Below are 20,648 nucleotides of genomic sequence, written 5' to 3'. Positions count from 1 at the left end.
AAGATCTTTTTCGTTGGCTCACCCCACGCCGTGGTCAGTGGCCTTGTATATGTACCCCACAAAACAAAACTGAGAGCTTGGGAAGGTTTTATTAAGACCATGGGTGGGGGGAGCTGTTTGTCCTTCATCCTATCCTGTTGGGTCCCCTTGGGGGCACCCAAGCGATGGTCCGAGGCTTGGAACAGGGTCCCCCCCGGAGGAAAGTTCTTGGCTGCACCCCCATCCAGGTTCCGCGGGCCAGGCTGCTTCACTGCGGCTGGGGTTCTCCTCCGGGGTCGCCGTGTTCTTCCCCAGGCCCCGCAGTGGGGGAGTCGGCGGGTGGCTGTAACAGGGGGCATGCGGTCAGGAAACCAGGGGTGTCAGGCTCCTTTCCTAAGGAGCGATCTACGGCTGACCCCTGACCGCAGGAAGTATTTCCTTCCACCTCTGGTGGGGCAGGAAATCAATGGTTGATAAGGGCAGTGGCTTCCCCCTGTGCTCTTTCCCTTCCCACACCTGCCTCCATCCACTCCATCCACACCTGTATTTTCACAATTCATGGGGGATGGGGCGTGTCTATGCGGATTGACAGTTTTCTATTCAAGTCCCAGCTACTCGCGTGCCCTTCCCTGCGTGTGCCCAGATCTCACAGCCCGCCCCCCCCAGGCAGAGCTGTTTGCAGGTGCTGACCCCTTCCACCCACCCATCACACTCACCGAGGCGCCCGGCTGGGCCGAGCTCATATGGGCGTGGAGCAGGGCGGCCACTTCATCCTGTTCGGCCTCCAGGGCGATGGCCAGGGCACTGGTGCCCTCCTGAGGATCAGTGGAGGCCGTCAGGCTGCTGACGAGGGCGCCCCAGCTCCCCAGCTGCCCACCTGAGCCCCCCAGGCACCCTCACGTTGTCTAGGAGGGCGGCATCGCAGCCCGGCTGGGCCAGCAGCAAGCGGACGGTGTCCAGGCGCCCGTACTCGCTGGCGCACATCAACGCCGTGGCCCCGTCCGCGTCCTGCGCGTTCACGTCCGCGCCGCAGGCCAGCAACGCTGCCACCATGTCCTGACGGCCGTGGCTGATGGCCAACATAAGGGCCGTCTGCCCCGTCTGGGGTGTCGGGAGGAAGAAGAGTAGAGCAGTGAGTCGGGGGTGCGGGGAACGCGTGGGTGGGTGGGCAGTGAGGACCGTGCCCCTTTACCTGGCTGGCCTTGGCGTTCACATCCCCCATGCCGAAGAGTCTGCGCACCACAGCCTCATCCTCCTCCCGGCCACCGGACGCTAGCGCAGAGAGCATGAGGGCCGAGTACCCCGCCCGATTCTGCCGGTCCACTTCACACACCCCTGGGGGAAGAGATGGGGGGCAGTGAGCCCGCCAGGCCCCACACCCCATCCCCTGCCCAGGCTGGGTTAGTGCCCTCTGCCTGCAAGAGCTGATGAGGCACCTCCCCGCCAGGGGGCGCTCCAGCACCACCTGGGTGAAGCCTTGAGCACTTAACGTTTCCCGGGCTTCTTCCTGTCCCCCCCAGGTCCTTGGGACAATGGTAGGCAGGAGCAGAATGATGGACAACCACACTGGGGAGTGCAGCGATGGCAGAGCAAGGAAGCTGCTTGCTTGGCACACAGCAGCCCCGGTGTGGTTTCTGGGCAGCGCAACCAGTCCACAGAGCCGCAGCAGGTGTGATCACTGAGCACCTCCAGTGTGGCCCCCAGTAAACAAGATGATAAATGCACTGAGTTGAGGTCCCGGAGAGATACTTTGGAGAATCTGACTTGTCGGTTAGAGACATACTACAGCCAGTAAGGCACTTGCCTTGCACGCAGCCGACAGGGGTTTCATCCCTGGCACCCCAAATGATGCCCCGAGCCAGGATTAAACCATGAGCCCAGCCAGGTGTGGCCCCATACCAAAGTTTTAAAACATGTTCTTGGATTTTGGGCCACACACAGATGCTCAGGGTTTGCTATTGCTTTTACACACAAGGATCATCTAGCAGGCTGGGAGTACCATATGGGTGTCGGGTTGAACCCAGGTCAGCCACAGGCAAGGTAAGCACCTTTCCTGGGGCTGGAGGGATAGCACAGCGGGTAGGGCGTTTGCCTTGTACGCGGCTGACCCAGGTTCGATTCCCAGCATCCCATATGGTCCTCTGAGCACCGCCAGGGGTAATTCCTGAGTGCAGAGCCAGGAGTGACCCCTGTGCATCGCCAGGTGTGACCCAAAAAGAAAGAAAAAAAAAGCACATTCCCTGCTGGACTATTTTCTGGTACACAATCAAATGTATTTTGTTAAATTTGGGGGGCCACATCAGGCGCTGCTCCGGGATTACTCCTGGCCTCCATTCTCAGGAATTATTGGCGGGCACCAGGGGACCCTATAGGGTGCTGGGGATTCAATCGGGGTGGACCGCGTGCAAGGCAAGTGCCCTCCCCGCTGTGCTAGCACTCCAAGCTTTTGTCTTACACGCAGTCCACTCGGTTCGATCGCCAGCAACCCATACACTGCCAGGAGTGATTCCTGAGTGCAGAGCCAAGAGTATTCCCTGAACATCAGGAGGTGTGACACCCCCCACTTGGCCAAATAGAGCTCAAGTTCTACCTCTGTGTTAACACAGACGGCCACGAGGGGGCGATGCCTCCCCCCATTTCACACAAACACCCCCTTGTCGGGTTGCACAGAAGCAACTGCCCAAAATTTAGCTGGGATTTTGTTGGGTTTTTTTAGTATTTTGCTTTTTGGGTCACACCTGGCTCTGCACACAGGAATTACTCCTGGTGGTTTTCAGGGGACCATATATATGAGAAGCCAGGGATTGAACTTGGTTACGTGCAAGGCAATTGCCATACCCGCTGGACTGTGACTCCAGCCCCCAAATTTAGCTTTAATGAGCACTAAAGCTCCCTGCAAAGTGTCGGCGAGGCCATGCTCTCCGTACTGGCGCCTGAAACCCCTGAGAAAGGTCCAGCGGGGCTCGCTGCATGACCAGCCCTCCTCTGCTTTTTCCCCACCCTCCAGCCCATGCTCTGGACCGATGCAGACCCGTGTCCAGCAGCAGGCTGGAGATGGTCAGGTTCCCGTGGGACACGCTGTAGTGCAGCGCCGTGTTGCCGTTGCCATCCGCCAGATTAACCACGTGTGCCAGCAGCTCGGGGCCCATACGCGCCACCGCGCTCAGCACCCCGGCCACTGCCTCCGGTCGCGAGCGCCGCTGGCTGGACACGCGAAACCATTCCTGAGCCACCAGGCGCGCAGCGCCCTGCAGGGACGGACAGAACAAAACCAACAGGTTAGCGAGGCAGCAAGCAAAGCTCATGGTGCCCTGATTCCATCTCCAACCTCAGGTCTAAATGCAAAATTTTCACACACCCCCAGAGACCCAGGTAGGAGGAGCCTCTAAAGTGTAATCCCCAAACCCCGCTTCCCCAAATAAGTGAACGAAAAAATATTCAGCGTGGGGCTCGAGAGATGGTACAGCCAAGAGGGTGCCGGGTTTGCTTGGTCCCCGGCACCCCATAGGGTCCCCAGAGCACCTTCAGGGGTGACACCTGAGCACAGAGCCAGGAATAAGCCCTACACACTACCAGGTGTGGCCCCCAATAAAGCAGAGAGCACTTATTTGGGGGAGTCCAGGAGTGAAAGGTACTGGAACTGGGATCAGTGCTTTGGGGAAGCCAGGGAAAGGTTGGCGCTGTCCTGGGGCACAGTACGGCCCGGGTTAGCGGGGAGGCCCATCACACATATGCGGGGACTCCTGGCTAATTAGAACCCAGGACGTGATCCTGCCCAAGGGGCATCCCAGCACTCACGCCGCTGTCGCGGGCGCCCCCTCGTGGCCGGCTCAGCTGCCGCTGCAGCGCTGCGCACGCCTCCCGCAGCCGCGGACTCAGCTCGCACCTGCGGGCCGGGGCAGAGAGAGGTGGCGTTCAGGAGGCGTCTTCTGAGGATGGAGGGGAGGGGGGGAAATGGGGACAGGAAAGGGGGCCACTGCCCCCCAATACGTGCCCCTGACGCCTGGACTCACCCCCCTGGCTCAGCCGCCTGGGGCTCGGCCTCGGCTGCCGACTCAGGCTCCGGGGTGTCCGGGTCGCATGCCCCGCCACTCTCGTCCCCGGAACCCGAAGAACTGCTCCTCCGGGCGGCCTCAGGGGCGCCTTCGTCGCTGCCACTGTCGCTCTCCTCCTCGCTGGATGAGCTTTCATACCTGGGAGGCCATGGAGTTTGCTGAGTTTGCCCCTTGTGGGTGCATTTTATTTGTTTTTTTGTTTGTTGGTTGGTTTTTTGGTTTTTTGGTTTCAGGGACCACACCCAGCAGTGCCCAGGACTTACTCCTGGCTCTGCGCTCAGGGATCACTCCTGGCGGGTTCTGTGGGATGCCGGAGATCAAACCCGGGACTGTGGCGTGCCAAACAAGCGCCCTCCCCACTGTCCTATCTCTCCGGGCCCTGTGGAGTCCTGCGAGCGGGTCTGTCTCTTCCACTGCCCACTCCGCTTACAGGGGAAAGTACTGAGGCTTGCTAAGACCTCGAGGTGGTGCCAAGAGGCAACGCTGGGGTAGGATGTCGCTGGGGTCGGGGTCGGGGTCGGGGTGGGCAAAAAGTGCTCACTCTCCATTGAGGACCCCCACAAACTGCAGGCTCTTGGGGCCGGAGCTGGACTGGGCACCAGCTGTACCGTCTCTCTTCTTCATGATGGATTTGAGGACGGTGCCTGGCAGGGATGGGAGAAGGACAGTGAGATCCAGGGTGGCCGCCAAAGCAAGCCGATGGCCAGGGAGTGGGGGATGGGCACTCACCTTGAGGCGCCGCGGCCTTGTCCGCATCCGTGCTTCGGGGCGGGTTCTCCTGGGTCAAGGCGGCCTCCGCGGGACACTCGGTCTGCGTGGCCTTCTCGGCATTGACCCACGGGGTCTGCGTGGCGGCCTCCCGGGGCTGGGCACTGGCGTCCGCGTCGGGCTCCCCCTCCACCGCCTCGCGGGTGTCCTCGAGCTCCTGCAGCCGGCCCCGCAGCAGCTCGTTCACCCCGCGCTGGTGCTCCAGGCTCGCGCGCAGCAGCTCCAGCTCGCGCTCAGCGCCGGCCGGTAGCCCGAGCAACGCCTCGGTCACCCACGCGTCCACCTCGAGGGTGTCGGGCACCGCCTCCACGCCGGCCTCCCGGGTCTCCCGCACCGCCTGGGCTCCGGCCTCTTGGGTCTCCGGCACGGCCTGGGCGGCCGCCTCCCGCGCCAGGGGCGCTCGATCCGCAGCCCTGTCCGCCCCGTCGAGGCCCTGCAGCGCGCCCTCGCTGCGCCCGGCGACCGACACATCGGGACCATCGGCCCGAGGGCTGGCCCGGGAGCGGCCGCCGCCGCCGCCGCGCTCCGAGGTGGCCAAGCGCTCAGTGAGTCGCCGGAGCTGGGCGAGCTTGTCCGGGCGCGCCTCGGCCTCCCCGTCGGGCTGCGCCGCCGTCTGCCCGCGGCCCGCCAGCAACCGCGCCTTCTCGGCGCGCAGCACGCGCACCTGTTCCTGCAGCTCGGGCAACGCGCGTGCCTGGTCCTCGAGCTCGCGCAGGCGCCGCAGGGCCAGGGCCATCTGCTCCCGCACCAGCTGCAGCTGTGCAGGGCCTGGCGAGGCCGGCGCAGGGTGGGGGGCGGGCCCGGGGGCGGGGCTGAGGCCTCCGGAGCCGCCCCCTCGGGCAGGGCTGAGCGCGCGCTCCCGCGCCTGCGCCAACTCCAGCCGTCGGCTGGTCTCCAGGAGCGTGTGCTCGACGCGCGGGTTGCGCACGGGGGCGCGCGGCGACAGCGGGGGCAGCAGGAGCCCCGAGGGCGCTCCCGGGGACAGGGCGCCCGGCGCTGCTGCTCCTCCACCACCACCGCCGCCGTCGTCACTGGCCAGGGACTCGCTGGACGTCCAGGCACCGGGACTGCGCACGCCCGCGAGGCCGGCCCGGGGAGCGCGGGGACGGCGCGCCGGTGACGGGCCTGGGGTCCGGCGGATGACCGGGCCGCGCTCCAGCTCCTCCACGTACTTGAGGAAATCCAGGTCCAGGTGAAAGCCGTAGGGTGTCTCCACGGAGTAGGGCGAGCTGGGACTGCGGGCACCCCCAGCGGGGCCCGGGCACAGGCGAGGGCCCCCCAGGTCTGTGGGCGTAATGGGGGCGTGGGAAGCCGTCAGGCTGGGGAGAGCCGGGAGAAACTGGACAGAGCGAGTTCCTCCGCCGCCCCACGACGACATACCTGGCCCAGCTTCCCTAAAACCAGGCCCCCAGAAAGCCAGGCGCATGGGGGTTGGAGAGAATCTGGCGAGTGGGACGCTGGCCTTGCACGCGCTCAACCTGGATTGGGTCCTTGGCTCCCCATAGAGTCCTCGGAGCACCACCAGGAGTGATTTCTGGTTGCAGAGCCAAGAGTCTCCCCTGAGCAATCACCGGGAGTGGCCCCAAAATAAAAACATAAAGCCGGGTGCTTGCATTTTTATTGAGCGCCTAGGGCATGCCAAGAGCACTCGCTTCCGGGCGCTGGGCACACAGACACCCCTTGCCCTTGCACCTCCGGGGGTTAAACACCATTGATCCAGTTGGTGCTTTGGACATTCACAAAATAAAATGCCGGGCTGGGGGCAGGGTCTAGGTTCTGGCCGTCTGGGAAAGTTTCCTGCCGGGTGGGGTGAGACTTAGAAATATTACCCTGGTGGGCCCGGAACAACAGGATAGGGGTAAAATAGCTCGTCTTGAGAGCAGTCGACCTGGGTTCGAGCCCCATATGTTCCTGCCAGGAGTAATCCCTGAGCACAGAGTCAGGACTAAGCCCTGACCATCGCTGGGAGTGGCCAAACAACAACAACATTTTAAAAAGAAAAAAATTAAAATTAAAAAAGTTTTGGAGCCAGAGCGATAGCACAGTTGGGAGGGCATTTGCCGTGCATGTGGCCAACCCGGGGTTCCATCCTCAGCATCCCATAGGGTCCCCCAAGCCCTGCCAGAAGTGATTCCTGAGTGCAGAGCCAGTACGTAACCCCTAAGCATGCCGAGTGTGACCCAAAAAGCAAAAATAATTAAAAAAAAAAAGTTTTTCCCTGATGACCCCACCCCAGTCTGGGACAGAAGGTGTCTGAAAGAATAACTCGCCTCTGAAGGGAGGCGGGAGGAGCAGAGATGGGCCAATCTGGGGAGGTGTTGGCCTTCTATACCACATGTGATTGGCCGGCCCAGATCATAAACTAGCCAATGGACGTTGAGGAAGAGTCCTGAGCCCCTCCCCTCCCTCCCTTCTCTATCTCCTCTCCTCCTTCCTATCCACAATCCAGAGTTCCCAGGGTGGACTCGCCTCAGTGTTTTCGGGTTTCGTTTTGTTTGCACACTCACCGGGCAGGTTCTGATTCAGAGCAAACTTGGCCATGTTTTCTGCAGTCACGGCTAGGCGCACCCTGTAAAAAGCAACCCCAACCCCCCACCAGGGAGTAAGTTAGGGCGTTCCTCCCGCTGTGCCTCTGGGGGCAGCAAAACAGACGTCAGAGTTTATCTGCACCCCGATCCATGCACACCTCCGACCCCCTCCTGAGGCCGGAGTCATAGGACAGCAGATAGGATCTCTGCCTAGCACTTGGGTGACAGGCGTTCGATCCCCAGCATCCCGTAGGGTCCCCACTCCGCCACTCCGCCAGGATTTGAGCCCTGAGTGCAGAGCCAGGAGTCAGCCCTGAGTACTCAGCCCTGAGTACTGCCGGCTGTGCCCCACACCCCCTCCCCAAAAACAATGATAAAATTCAGAGGGCTATAGAGGGTCCGGGCGCCTCTGGGAAGCTTTCAGATGCCAGGAGAATACTTACTATAATTTGCCTACTGTCTGCCCTTCCCATCACCCATAACCCCCGGGGCCCAGGGAATCCTTCAGGGGTGACATTTCGTGCCTTGCCAGCCTGAGGTCTAGAGTTCGATTCCCGGTGCCGCCCACATACATCACCTTGCCCAATCCTGGCAGCTAGCTGTGTGAGATCCCCGGTAGGCCACCAGGGGTCTCCGGCCCCACCCAAACCAGATGTATCCAAGCAGTGATGAAAAAAGGGTGGGTGTGAGTTCGACCCCAGGTGGGATTCAACACCAGACAAACACGAAATGGAATATGTGAGCTGATCCCCAGAACCAAGTCAAGTGTCACACCGCCCACCGCCCCCCACCTCAGTCATCCAAGCATTATCTGGAAAGGGGAGGGGGGAGAGTGTCAGTCAGTTACTAGGGGTCCGGGAGATGCCTCAAAGGGCTGGACCACAGGCTTTGCGTGCCTCAGTTTTACCCCAGCACCCTGTGATCCCAGAGCACTGCTCTAAGCATCTACAGTTGTGGTTAGTCCCAGCATCTAACAGAAAATGATTACAATCAGGGGCCGAGCACGACAGTACAGTGGAGAGGACATTTGCCTTGCATGCAGCCACCCTGAGTTGATTCCCGACATCCCACAGGGTCCCCCAAGAACAGCCAGGAGTGATCCCTGAATGCAGAGCCAGGACTAACCCCTGAGCACTGCTAGGGGTGACCACTCCCCCAAAAATATGATACGTTAGGGGCTGGAACGATAGCACAGCGGGTAGGATGTTTGCCTTGCACGCGGCTGATCTGGGTTCGATCCCTGGCATCCCATAGGGTCCCCTGAGCACCACCAGGAGTAATTCCTGACTGCACAGCCAGGATTAACCCCTGTGCATCGCCGGGTGTGACCCAAAAAACAAAAAGCACTGTAGCACTGTCGTCCCATTGTTCATCGATTTGCTCGAGCAGGCACCAGTAACATCTCCATTGTGAGACTTCTTGTTACTGTTTTTGCCATATCGAATATGCCACGCTCTGCTGTGTGGGTGGGATACTCTTGGAAGCTTGCCAGGCTCTGCGAGAGGGATGGAGGAATCGAACCTGGGTCAGCCGCGTGCAAGGCAAAAGCAATAATAATAATAATAATAATACATTAAATGTCAAATGTTGCCCCCAGCCATTCCGGAAGTGGCGGATCTTGTCATTCACGTTCCCAGTGGAGAAACTTAACAGGTAGAGCAGCTGGGTGAGAGGCTGTCTTCAGAGGAGGTTTTGCCAGGTTTATCTTGTTTTGTTGGGGGCTTTCTCCGGCTCTACACTCAGGGCTCACTCCTCCCAGGCTTGGGGGTCCATATGGGACGCGGGGGATTGAACAATGATGGGCTGTGTGCAAGGCAAGCGTGCTCCCCGCTATACTATTACTCCAGCCCTGGCTTTGTTGATCTTACGGAGTCATCTACAGGCCGGCACCTGCCCAAGTCCGTCTGTGTTTTCCAGACTCCGCTGATCATCGTGGCCAACCACCTGCCACCCTGTCCACCACCTTTATTTTTTTCTTTTGGGGTCACACCTGTATTGTACTGGAGCAATAACACAGCTAGTAAGGCGTTTGCCTTGCAAGAGGTTAACCCGGGTTCGATTCTTCCATCCCTCTCGGAGAGCCCAGCAAGCTACTGAGAGTATCCCGCCCACAAAGGCAGAGCCTGTCAAGCTATTCGTGATGGTGGTGTATTCGATATGCCAAAAACAGTAACAACAAGTCTCACAATGGAGATGTTACTGGTGCCCGCTCGAGCAAATTGTTGAACAACGGGATGACAGTGCTACAGTGCTTTTTGGGTCACACCCGTATTGCATACGGGTTACTCCTGGCTCTGCACTCTGGAATTACTCCTGGTGGTGTTCGGGGGACCCTATGGGATGCTGAGAATCGAACCCAGGTCGGCCACATGCAAGGCAAAGGCCCTATCCACTGTGCTATCGCTCCAGCCCCTCCCCCATCCTTTTTGACCTTAACCTTCCGTTTTTCAGTTTGGGGGCTCCACCACGTGGTGCTCAAGAATCACTCCTGGCGGGACTGGAGCAATAGCACAGTGGGCAGGGCGTCTGCCTTGCACGTGGCTGACCCAGGTTTTATTCCCAGCATCCCATATGGTCCCCTGAGCACCGCCAGGAGTAATTCCTGAGTGCAGAGCCACAAGTAACCCCTGACCATCACCAGCTGTGACCCAAAAAGAAAAAAAAAGAATCACTCCTGGCAGTGCTCAGGAGACCTACTTCGGTGACAGGAGCTGGCTGTGTGCAAGGGAAGCACCCCATGCCCTGAACTCTCCCTCCAGTCCTCTGCATTCTTTGGGGGATTTGATTATTTTGTTTTTGGAACACAGCTGGCAATAGACAGGGGTTACTCCTGGCTCCGCACTCATGAATCACTCCTGGCAGTGCTCAGGGGACGCTATGTGGTGCCAGGATCCAACTCAGGTCAGCCACACACAAGGTAAATGCCCTACCTGCTGTACTATCACTCCAGTCCTATCTTGCATTCTTTTTTTTCTGGGGAAGAGGGGCTTTTTGGATCACACCCAGTGATGCTCAGGGATTACTCCTGGCTCTGCACTCAGGAATTACTCCTGGCATTGCTTGGGGGACCATATGGGATGCCAGGAATCGAACTTGTGTCGTCTGCATACTACCTGCTCTACTACCACTCCGGCCCCTTGCATTCTTTTCAAAGACTTCTTCTGGGGGTGGGATCACAACCAGTGGTGCTCAGGGGCCACTGCTGGTGGTACATGGGAACATCTGTGGTGCCAGAATGCCAAACTTTACCGTGGCCACAGCCACATATATGCAGGGCAGGGCCCTTTCCCTCTGTCCTATCTCTCCATCTCTCCAGTCCACGCCTGTGAGAGTTATTTTATTTATTTTTATTTTTATTTTTTGCAATGACAGGGAGCAAACCAGGTCTCATGCACACAAGGCATGCACTTTACACTGAGTCATCTCCCTGGCCTCAAAATAAATTTTTTCCAATGTGTGGAGAAGCTTGTGTTCTCTCTCTCTCTCTCTCTCTCTCTCTCTCTCTCTCTCTCTCTCTCTCTCTCTCTCTCTCTCTCTCTCCCCCTCTCCTCCCCTTACTTTTCTCTTTGAGGGTCACCCCCAGTTGTGCTCAGAGCTTCTGGCTCTGCCCTCAGGGATCACTTCTGGCTCGCTTGGGGAACCATAGGGCTTCCCTAAGTAAATTTATTTATTTATTTATTTATTTTTTGGCTTTTTGGGTCACACCCAGAGATGCTCAGGGGTCACTCCTGGTTCTGCACTCAGGAATCATTCCTGGCGGTGCTCGGGGGACCATATGGGATGCTGGGAATCGAACCTGGGTCAGCCGAGTGCAAGGCCAACGCCCTACCCGCTGTGCTATCACTCCAGCCCCCAAGAAAATTTATTTAAATAAAACTATTTTGCAGGTGCCCAAAAGATATTCCAGCGGGGAGGGCACTGGCCTCGCATGCCACCAACTTGTTTTCCATCCGTGGCACCCCATAGTGTCCCTCAATCCAGCAGAAGTGATTCCTGAGCACAGAGCCGGGAGTATCAGCCCTGAGCACGCAAAAGAAAATAAGAATTTGGCTTCGAAAAAAAAAATGAAAAAATTACACTGGTGAGGGGCTGGAGCGATAATACAGCGGGTAGGGCGTTTGCCTTGTACGCGGCCGACTCGGGTTCGATTCCCAGCATCCCATATGGTCCCCCGAACACCACCAGGAATGATTCCTGAGTGCAGAGCCAGGAGTCAGCCCTGAGCATTGCCGGGTATGACCCAAAAAGCAAAAAAAAAAAAAAAAAAAAGTACACTGGTGATATGAGTGAGGGGTAGCATATATCCAAAACATGGACTCAACAACACTGAAAACATGAGATCTAAGATGCGACCACTGAAACTTTGTCATGTGCCTGTCCAGGTGACAGGCGGGGGTGGGGAGGGGAGGGAATATGAAAACACTGGTGGAAGCAGTGTTGATTAAAACTCAGCTATATGGGGCTGGAACGATAGTACAGCCAGTAGAGCGTTTGCCGTGCACGTGACCGACCCGGGTTCGATTCCCAGCATCCCATATGGTCCCCCAAGCACCCCCAGGAGTAATTCCTGTGTGCACAGCCAGGACTAACCCCTGTGCATATCTGGCTATGACCCAAAAAGAAAAAAAAACCCTCAGTTATCAGTAACTTTGTAAATCACAGTTCTTTCATCAAAAATAAATAGATGTACAACTCACTGTCACTGTCATCCCGTTGCTCATCGATTTGCTCGAGTGAGCACCAGTAACGTCTCCATTGTGAGACTTGTTACTGTTTTTTGGCATATCGAATACGCCACAGGTAGCTTACCAGGCTCTGCCGTGGGGGTGAGACACTCTCAGTAGCTTGCCAGGGCTCTCCAAGAGGGGCGGAGGAATCAACCCTGGCCCACCGCGTGCAAGGCAAATGCCCTACCCGCTGCACTATCGCTTCAGCCCATGTACGATTTAAAAAAGTAAAAGTTCAAAAAAAAATTAATCTTTGGGCCACACAGGGCAGTGTTCAGGGGAATCCCGGGCTCCGGCAGGCCACGTTCTGCTCCAGCCTCCCCCCGCCTCCAGCCAGCTCCCAAGACCGGGAATTTGTTTGCGTCTCGGCCTTTCTGAGCACCCACCCTGCTCCCCACCTCTAGTGCACCTCTTCCAGGCTGGCAGGCGCTGCGGCGCTCTGCGCGCTGACCCTCCGCAGCTGTTTCCTCTTCCCTCTCACCAGCTGCGGGGGCGCGGGGGCCTGGAACAACCCGTCCGCTCTCTGTCTTGTTTGCAGGAAACAGCTGGAGGGGAGTGGGGGTGGGGGTGGCAGAAACCTGGGGGTACTGTGGCCGGCCTCTCCCTGGAGGGCCGCCCGTGACAGCCGCAGAGGACCAAGTCACACCCCAGCGTGGCCTCGGGGAATGCGGGCAGGAGCTGGTAGCCAGCTGGCAGGCCCAGGGCAGCGGCAGCAGCGGGTGGGATGTGGGGGGGGGGCAACCCACAGAGGCTGGGCTGAGAGAGAGGTGGGTCCCCGGCCCCACTCCCAAATAGAAGGAGCTGCTAATAATAGTTACACTTGGCCTAGGCACCATGAACCAGCTGCTATTCTGAGCCATTTAAAAGAATTTCGTTTTTAACGATATGTTTTGGGGGAGCCAGAGAGACAGATTGGTCTGGAGGGCGCTTGCCTTGCACGCGGTGGATCCTGGTTCGATCCTGGGCATCCCATACGGTTCCCAGAACACCGCCAAGAGTGATTCCTGAGCGCAGAGCCAGGAGGGACCCCTGAGCACTGCTTTGTGAGCACCCCCACCCCCAAATAAAACAACTCATCATATTTTGTTTGTTTGGGGGCTGTATCTGACAGTGCTCAGGGCTTACTCCTTGCTCTGTGCTCAGGGATCACTCCTGGAGGGGCTCAAGGGACCCTATGAGGTGCCCAGGGATTGAACCCAGGTTGGCTGCATGCAAGGCAAATGCCTTAACCCTGGTACTAGCCTCCAACCCCTAAAATCGCGTTTGTTCTGGGAGGGGCCCGGCCGTGGGGTACTTGTGCGCTGCTTCTGTGAGCCCCCGTGAGTTGGATTCCCAACATCACCAAAGAGAAGTGAAAGAAAAACAAACACCAAATTCCTGTGATGATGCATTGTCCCATGGTTCCGACAGAACCTCGGAGACACGCAACGATGGAATCAAGCTTGTTTTCAAGGTGTCACAGTAGAAGACAGGAACCCAGCCCACTGGGGTCAGCAGTTGGCAAGCCTGATGGCCTCCTGGGGTCGGAGAGATAGCGCAGGGGTGAAGCCCTTGGCCTTCTCGCTGACCCTTGTTGGAATTCCGGCCTCCACCTACCGTTCCAGGAGCACCACCAGGGGGCGCGCCTAAGCATCGCGCCAGAAATAGCCCCTGAGCATAGCCGGGTGTGGCCTCCCCCACGTCCCCCCAAAAGATAAATAAACCTGCTTGGTCTTCTACTCCTTATTCCTTGGGTGCGGCTCTCCCAGCCTGCACCATGCCCGTCCTGTGTGTTCCTGATGAAGGGTTTGGGGGCTGCAGCCCGCACCCCAGCAGCCTCCTGGAGTTGGAGTGCAGGGTGTTGCGACCGCCTCTCTGCTCCCAGCCTGAGCTGTCAGGTCTCCGCGCGCATGCACTGCCTGAGACCCCCTCATTAGGCCGTCAGAAGGCGAAGCCAGACGCCCCCACTCCCGCCCCAACGACTATTTCGGGAGCTACACCGAGTCACAAAACCAAAGGGGCAGGAGGCAGGGGTGGGGGGCAGGTGGCGAGTGCACGGGACGCGCCGGGAGGTGGAACCCCCTAAGGTTGGGGAAGAACCTGCAGACCCCTCGGATACGGGGAGAGGTCACCCCTCAAAACCATGCACCCCACTGCACACCTCTCCCCCCCACCCCAAATTCCCGTTGCCTCTAAAACTCAGCCGTTTCCTGCAGGAAACTCCGCCGGGCGGTTCCATCCGCTGCTGCCCATTGTCTGTGGGGGCCCCCCCCAGGCCGGTCGTCGCTCCCCCCCCAACACAGTTTCCTTAGCATCCCCCGCCCACCCGCCCCCCAAATACAGATACACACACATACAGTCAGGTCCAGTGCAAGGGGCTCAATCCAGGTCCCCGACTTGTCTTGGGGCAGAAGTGGAAAAAGGGTCCCAAAGTCTCTGGACGACCCCCTCCCACCTCCCCAGACTCGTCCAGCCTCCACCCCTGTCTAGCTGCTGGGAAGCGGAGCAGCGGGAGCGCGATGTCCCCGATCCACAGTCCCCGAGACGCTCCACTCCGCGCCTGCCAGCTGGAGAGGGAGCCGGGAGGGGTGTCCACTGTCCCAGACCCGGCGCCCACCCCGTCTCATCGCACCTATCCAAGTTCGTTCGAGGGTCGAGAAGGAGAGCGCCCCTGATCCGCTGCGTCCCCTGAGCCCCCTAGAACCCCGACGCCGGCGGCCCCCCTTAAGTTGCCCCCTTTACCTGGAGTCCAGGCCCCCGCCGCGCCCGCACCAGTGCCCGCCCCCTCGAGGAGCCGGGACGGGTTATCAAGGCCTGGCTTCTACCTGACGGTTCCGCCATCCAACCAGCGCCCGAGGAGTCCCCAACCAGCCAATAACAAGACAATAGGGCGGGGCCGCAGAGGTCTGGACCGGGCGTGCAGGCGGAGCGCTGGGGCGTTTTCCCAGCCGGGCAGCCCTGTGTAGCAGCCCGCTAAGGACCTTGGATTTGCTCCACTGGGCTCCCAGGTGCCTTAGATCTAGAGGGAAGGTTTGGTGGCCGGCTCGTAGTATCTGGGTGATAAACAGGACCCCAGGCTTTGCACTTTCTATTCCACCTTTCTGAATGTTCCCGTGCCAACATTCCCTCCTGCATTCAACCTGTGCATTCCCTCATGGAAGAATGGAACGTTGGCGGGCAGGAGAGATGGCAGAGCGGCCACGGTGCTTACCTTGCACGCTGCTCACCTAGGTCCGATCTCAGCATCCCATAGGGACCACAGATCCTGTCTGGATTGATCTCTGAGCACAGATCCAGGAGTATATACTGAGCACCGCTGGGCGTGGATAGGAGGGGAAAAAAGAGGAATGTTGTCTATTTTTGTTTTAATTTGACGCTCATTTTCACTATCTGAAATCAAAAGATTCTCTGGAGTCCAGAGCTATAGTACAGAGGGCAAGGCATTTACCTAGTACGCGGCTGATCCAGGTTCGATCCTCGGCATCCCATAGGGTACCCCCGAGCATCATCAGGAATAATTCCTGAGCGCAGAGCCAGGGGTTACCCCTTGAGCATCACCAAATGTGCCCTAAAACACACAAACAAGGGGCTGGAGTGATAGCACAGCGAGTAGGGCGTTTGCCTTGCACTTGGCCGACCCAAGGTCGATTCCCAGCATCCCATATGGTCCCCTGAGCACCGCCAGGAGTAATCCCTGAGTGCAGAGCCAGGAGTAAGCCCTGTGCATTGCCAGTGTGACCCCAAAAGCAAAAACAAAACAACAGCAACAAAAAAAAAAACACGAACAACAACAACAACAACAAACACAAGCAGACAAAAATAATTAAAAAATACATTGGGGCACCAGAGTGATAGCACAGTGGGGTGGGCACTTACCTTGCACACAGCTGACCTGGGTTCAATCCCTGACACCCCAAGAAGGTTCCCTGATCTCCACTAGGAGTAATTCCTGACTGCAGATCCAAGAGTTACCCCTGAGAATCTCCAGGTGTGGCCCCCCAAGAAACTAAAGAAGATTGAATTTCTGCTTTGGGGGTAACATCCTTCGTGCTCCCCTAGCACTGTGCTTTGGCGTCACTCGGCGGTGCTCAGGGGAGCCACTCACCTGGGGATCTGAGCAGGCCTTGGCATGCAAAGCATGTACTCAGCCCGTACGTTCTCTCTCCAGGCTTGAACTTTCTTGTTTGTTTGTTCTTGACCGCACCCGTCTGTGCTCAGGGGCTGACTCCTGGCTCTGTGCTCAGGGATCTTTCCTGGTGGGACTCGGGGGACCCTCTGAGGTGCCAGGGATCAAACCCGGGTTGGCTACATGTGAGCCAAGTGCCTTCATCCCTGTCCCATGTCTCTGACTCCCACATGTATTTATTTTCCTATTTTATTTTACATTTATTTATTTAATTAAATTTATTTAATATCACAATGTGAGACGTTACTGGTGCCCGCTCGGACAAGTCAATGAGCAATGAGGTGACAGTGAGTATCACGTTTCACTCAAGTGACAGAAGGAATCCAGAGTTCCAACCCCCGTTGACGATCGAGAATCAGGGACACTGTCTCATTTGCCAAGGCGTCGAAAATCAGATGGGCAGGACACGTAATCCGATTTGTTTCTTTTCTTTTCTTTTCTTTTCTTTTTTTTTTTTTTTTGCTTTTTGGGTCACACCCAGCGATGCTCAGGGGTCACTCCTGGCTCTGCACTCAGGAATTACCCCTGGCCGTGCTCAGGGGACCATATGGGATGCTGGGAATCGAACCCAGGTCGGCCTCGTGCAAGGCAAACACCCTACCCACTGTGCTATCATTTCAGCCCCACATAATCTGATTTGGAGACGACTGCTGGACTAGAGCTGTTACCGTGGATTCCACGGGACATCAAAAGAATGCCTGGCTGCCCACATACAAAATGGTCAGACTTCTTTGTCAAGACCCTGAATGAACGGCTTGAGGCTCTTCATGTTCTTGGAGTGAGCAGATGCCATTGGGCTACACTAGCACGTGAAAGGGAAATGGAGACGTTACTGGTGCCCGCTCAAGCAAATCGATGAGCAATAGGATGACAAGTGATACAAGTGATTTATTTACTCTTTTTTTTTTTTTTTTTTGCTTTTTGGGTCACACCTGGCATTGCACAGGGGTTACTCCTGTCTAATGCACTCAAGAATTACTCCTGGCGGTGCTTGGGGGACTCTATGGAATGCTGGGAGTTGAACCTGGGTAGGTCGCGTGCAAGGCAAATGCCCTACCCACCGTGCTATGGCTCCAGCCCTTATTTTTCTATTTTAGTGTCGTGGGGGTGCACCCCAGGACCTCCCACCTCCCAGGAATATACTCTGCCACTGAACCAGCTGGAAAGAGTTTTGTCTTTTCCTCCCGGGAAACCACCGGGAGGGAATATCCCCTCCAGCCCTTTCCTCTGCTCCCCCCGCTCCTGATCCAAGCTTTTCCTTCCCGGCTTTTTCCCACAGCCTCCTCACACGTGTGGTTGTCCAGCCCCTTCTGCTGTCCACTATAAGCCAAGCATATGGGGAGGGGGCAGGTCGAGAAGGGGGCCGGGTGTTGTCTGGAGAGAGGAGTTAAGGTGGTCCGGCTCAGTTGGAGTCCCCGCACCACAGATGGTCCCTGAGCACAGAGCCAGGAACACACCCTGAGCATCTATTTCTGTCGGGTGTGGCCCCAACCAATCCTGAAATACCAACCCACAGATAGGGGGTCGTGTGGGGCGGGGGCTGTGTGCACTGAGGCCTTGAGCAGGACCCAGATGTTCTGTCTTCCCAGGAAGCTCATCAATTCTCTGACCCTGGGTGCCGGGGGCTGGTTGCCACACTGGGGTGTCTTTGCCAAATACCTCTTTCCCTGCTCCTTCATTTTAGGGGTGGGGGGGAGCCAATGGCTCGTTGTATCATCAGTAAACTAAGATAGAGGGCAGAAGAGACAGTCCAGGGGTTAGAGTTAGGGGCTTGCCTTATTTACGTGCATTGATTTTTTTGTATATATATATATACATATATATATATATATATTGCTTTTTGGGTCACACTCAGCGATGCACAGAGGTCACACCTGGCTCTGCACTCAGGAATTACTCCTGGCGGTGCTCAGGGGACCTTATGGGATGCTGGGAATCGAACCCAGTTCGGCCGCGTGCAAGGCAAACGCCCTACCCGCTGTGCTATTGCTCCAGCCCCTTGTATATATTTTTATTGAATCACAGTGAGATACACAAAGTTAACGAAGTTGTTCAGGATTGGGTTTCAGCCTTATAATGTTCCGACACTATCTCCTCACCAGTGTCCATTTCCCACCTGTGTGTGATTTTTTTTTCTTTTTGGGTCACACCCGGCAATGCACAGGGCTTACTCCTGGCTCTGCACTCAGGAATTACTCCTGGCGGTGCTCGGGGGACTATATGGGATACTGGGGAAATTGAACCCGGGATGGTCGCATGCAAGGTAAACACCCTACTCACTGTGCTAATAGCAATGCTCCAGCTCCTGTCTGTGGATTCTTAACAGCGTTGATTTGTTTGCCAGTTTTGTTTGTTAATTTGTTTGGGGGGTTCACACCTGGTGGTGCTCAGGGGTCACTCCTGGTGGGGCTTGGAGACCATCTGGGGAAGTGTCAGGAATTGAACGTGGGTCAGCTGAGTGCCAGGCAAGCCCCTTCCCTGCTGTACTATCTCTAGTCCCTCCTAACAGCACGGGGGGGAGGGGAGAATGAACCCCTTCTCTGTGCCCCCTGTCCCAAGATGAAGCTTGAGGGAAGAGTGCAGGGGGGAGGGGTGGGGAGGGCAGCTTCTGGGTACTCTGAGCACACGTGAAGCCCTTAGGAGCTACTTTCAGCCCTTCATGCCAGTTCGAGAGGCTCCGGACAATCTCCAGCAGCACCCCGCCTCCTTCTGGAATGTGCTATGCCGGGGGCCCCAGAGAAGCAGACCCGTTCTTCTCTCTTTCCACCCTACAGACCTGAGGGCTTGAGAGCAGGCTGCCCTGGGCTGGGGGCTGTGAGAGCAACAAAACCTCCCCCATCCTGGGTCCAAAAGAGAGGACAGGGGCCGGAGCGATAGCACAGCGGGTAGGGCGTTTGCCTTGCACGCGGCCGACCCAGGTTCGATCCCCGGCATCCCATATGGTCCCCCAAGCACTGCCAGGAGCAATTCCTGAGGGCAAAGCCAGGAGTAACCCCTGAGCATCGCTGGGTGTGACCCAAAAAGCAAAAAAAAAAAAGAGAGAGAGGACAGTGGGGCGGGCGTTTGCCTTGCCCTCGGACCACCTAGTTCTAGCTCCAGCATCGCGTAGGGTGCCCTGAGCTCTGCCAGGACTGATAACCTGAGCACAGAACCAGGACTCACCTCTGAGCACTGCCAGGCGTGACCCCAAAAGGTTTTGGTTTCAACACCAAAAAATAACCCCTTTTTTCCACCCTGAGCCACTTTCTCCACCCTCCTTCTCAAGTTCCACATGCTGTTACTTGTACCAGCAGAGAATGTTCTAGAACATCTTCCTGCTTCTTCTAGAAATGCTGATCCTTACTCCTCTAGCCAACACCCTTACCCTAGCATTCATTCTTGAAGCTAGAATGATTTACACCCGACACCAGGCAGGAGCTGAGTTGGACTGGCACATTCACCTCTCTCTCTCTCTCTCTCTCTCCCCCCCCTCTCTCTCTCAGAGGGGGGCTTTTCCTGTGGTGCTAGCAGAACCATGAACCCCAGGCTCTCCCATGAAAAGCCTGCACTCAGCAGCCATCTGAGCCTCTTCTGAGCTCACTCTCTTCGCTTGGCTTGGCTGAATGTTGACAGGCTATGCATTTTTCTTCTCACTCCTCACCTCACACTTAGGTTAAAAAGTAGTCTTTGGGCGGGGGGCTGGAGTGATAGCACAGTGGGTAGGGCATTTGCCTTGCACACGGCTGACCCTAGTTCAATTCCCAGCATCCCATAAGGTCCCCCGAGCACCACCAGGAGTAATTCCTGAGTGCAGACCACCAGGAGTAATTCCTGTACATTGCTGGGTGTGACTCAAAGAGAAAAAAAAAGAAAGAAAAGAAAAGTAGGGGTGGGGTGGGGGGGATGGGATGGGGGGTGGGAGGGATACTGGGTTCATTGGTGGTGGAGAATGGACACTGGTGGAGGGATGGGCTCTCGAACATTGCATGAGGGAAAAACAAGCACGAAAAGGTGTGAATCTGTAACTGTGCCCTCACTGCGACTCACTAAAATAAATAAATAAATAAATAAATAAATTTTTAAAAAGTAAATAATTTAAAAATCAAGGAACAAGTCAAAATAAATAAATAAAAATCAAGGAACAATAACTAAAGAAAAGAAAAGAAAAGAAAAGAAAAGAAAAGTAGTCTTTGTAGGATAGCACAGTGGGTAGGGTGCTTGCCGTGCATGTGGCTGACCTGGGGTTGGATCCCCGACATCCCATAGGGTCCCCAGAGCCCTGACAGGAGTGATTCTTATGTGCAGAGCCAGGAGTAACCCCTGAGCATCGCTGAGGGTACCCCCCCCCGGAAAAAAAGCAGCCTCTGGGGGCCCAGATACAGCAGATTCAGCCCTCAGCACCGCAGGGCGTGCCCCCCCCCCCACACACCAAAATAAACAACAAAAA

At 56.9% G+C, this 20,648-nt stretch overlaps 1 protein-coding gene across 2 annotated transcripts; it reads right to left on the bottom strand.

The window, feature by feature from the left end:
- Nucleotides 1-75: 75 nt before the first annotated feature.
- On the bottom strand, nucleotides 76-14,843 carry KANK3 (KN motif and ankyrin repeat domains 3). Of its 2 annotated transcripts, none has more exons than XM_055125045.1 (11): nucleotides 14,779-14,843; nucleotides 7,310-7,371; nucleotides 4,764-6,086; nucleotides 4,576-4,678; nucleotides 3,993-4,172; nucleotides 3,778-3,865; nucleotides 3,011-3,227; nucleotides 1,172-1,314; nucleotides 880-1,080; nucleotides 696-794; nucleotides 76-322 (listed from the first exon to the last, which is right to left on the bottom strand). In XM_055125045.1, exons 2-11 carry the CDS (start codon nucleotides 7,341-7,343, stop codon nucleotides 248-250), a joined length of 2,463 nt encoding a protein of 820 aa, XP_054981020.1. In that variant the 5' UTR covers nucleotides 7,344-7,371; nucleotides 14,779-14,843; the 3' UTR covers nucleotides 76-247. The 2 variants fall into 2 exon arrangements, with proteins under 2 accessions (XP_054981020.1, XP_054981021.1); XM_055125046.1 differs by lacking the exon at nucleotides 14,779-14,843 and adding an exon at nucleotides 13,761-13,891.
- Between the last annotated feature and the right edge of the window lie 5,805 nt (nucleotides 14,844-20,648).

The sequence above is a fragment of the Sorex araneus genome, chromosome 2 (genome assembly GCF_027595985.1).
Source record: "Sorex araneus isolate mSorAra2 chromosome 2, mSorAra2.pri, whole genome shotgun sequence".
NCBI classification, from domain to species: Eukaryota; Metazoa; Chordata; class Mammalia; order Eulipotyphla; family Soricidae; genus Sorex; species Sorex araneus.
The sequence above is the reverse complement of the archived record's forward strand: the minus strand, read 5'-3'. Positions and strand labels throughout refer to the sequence as shown.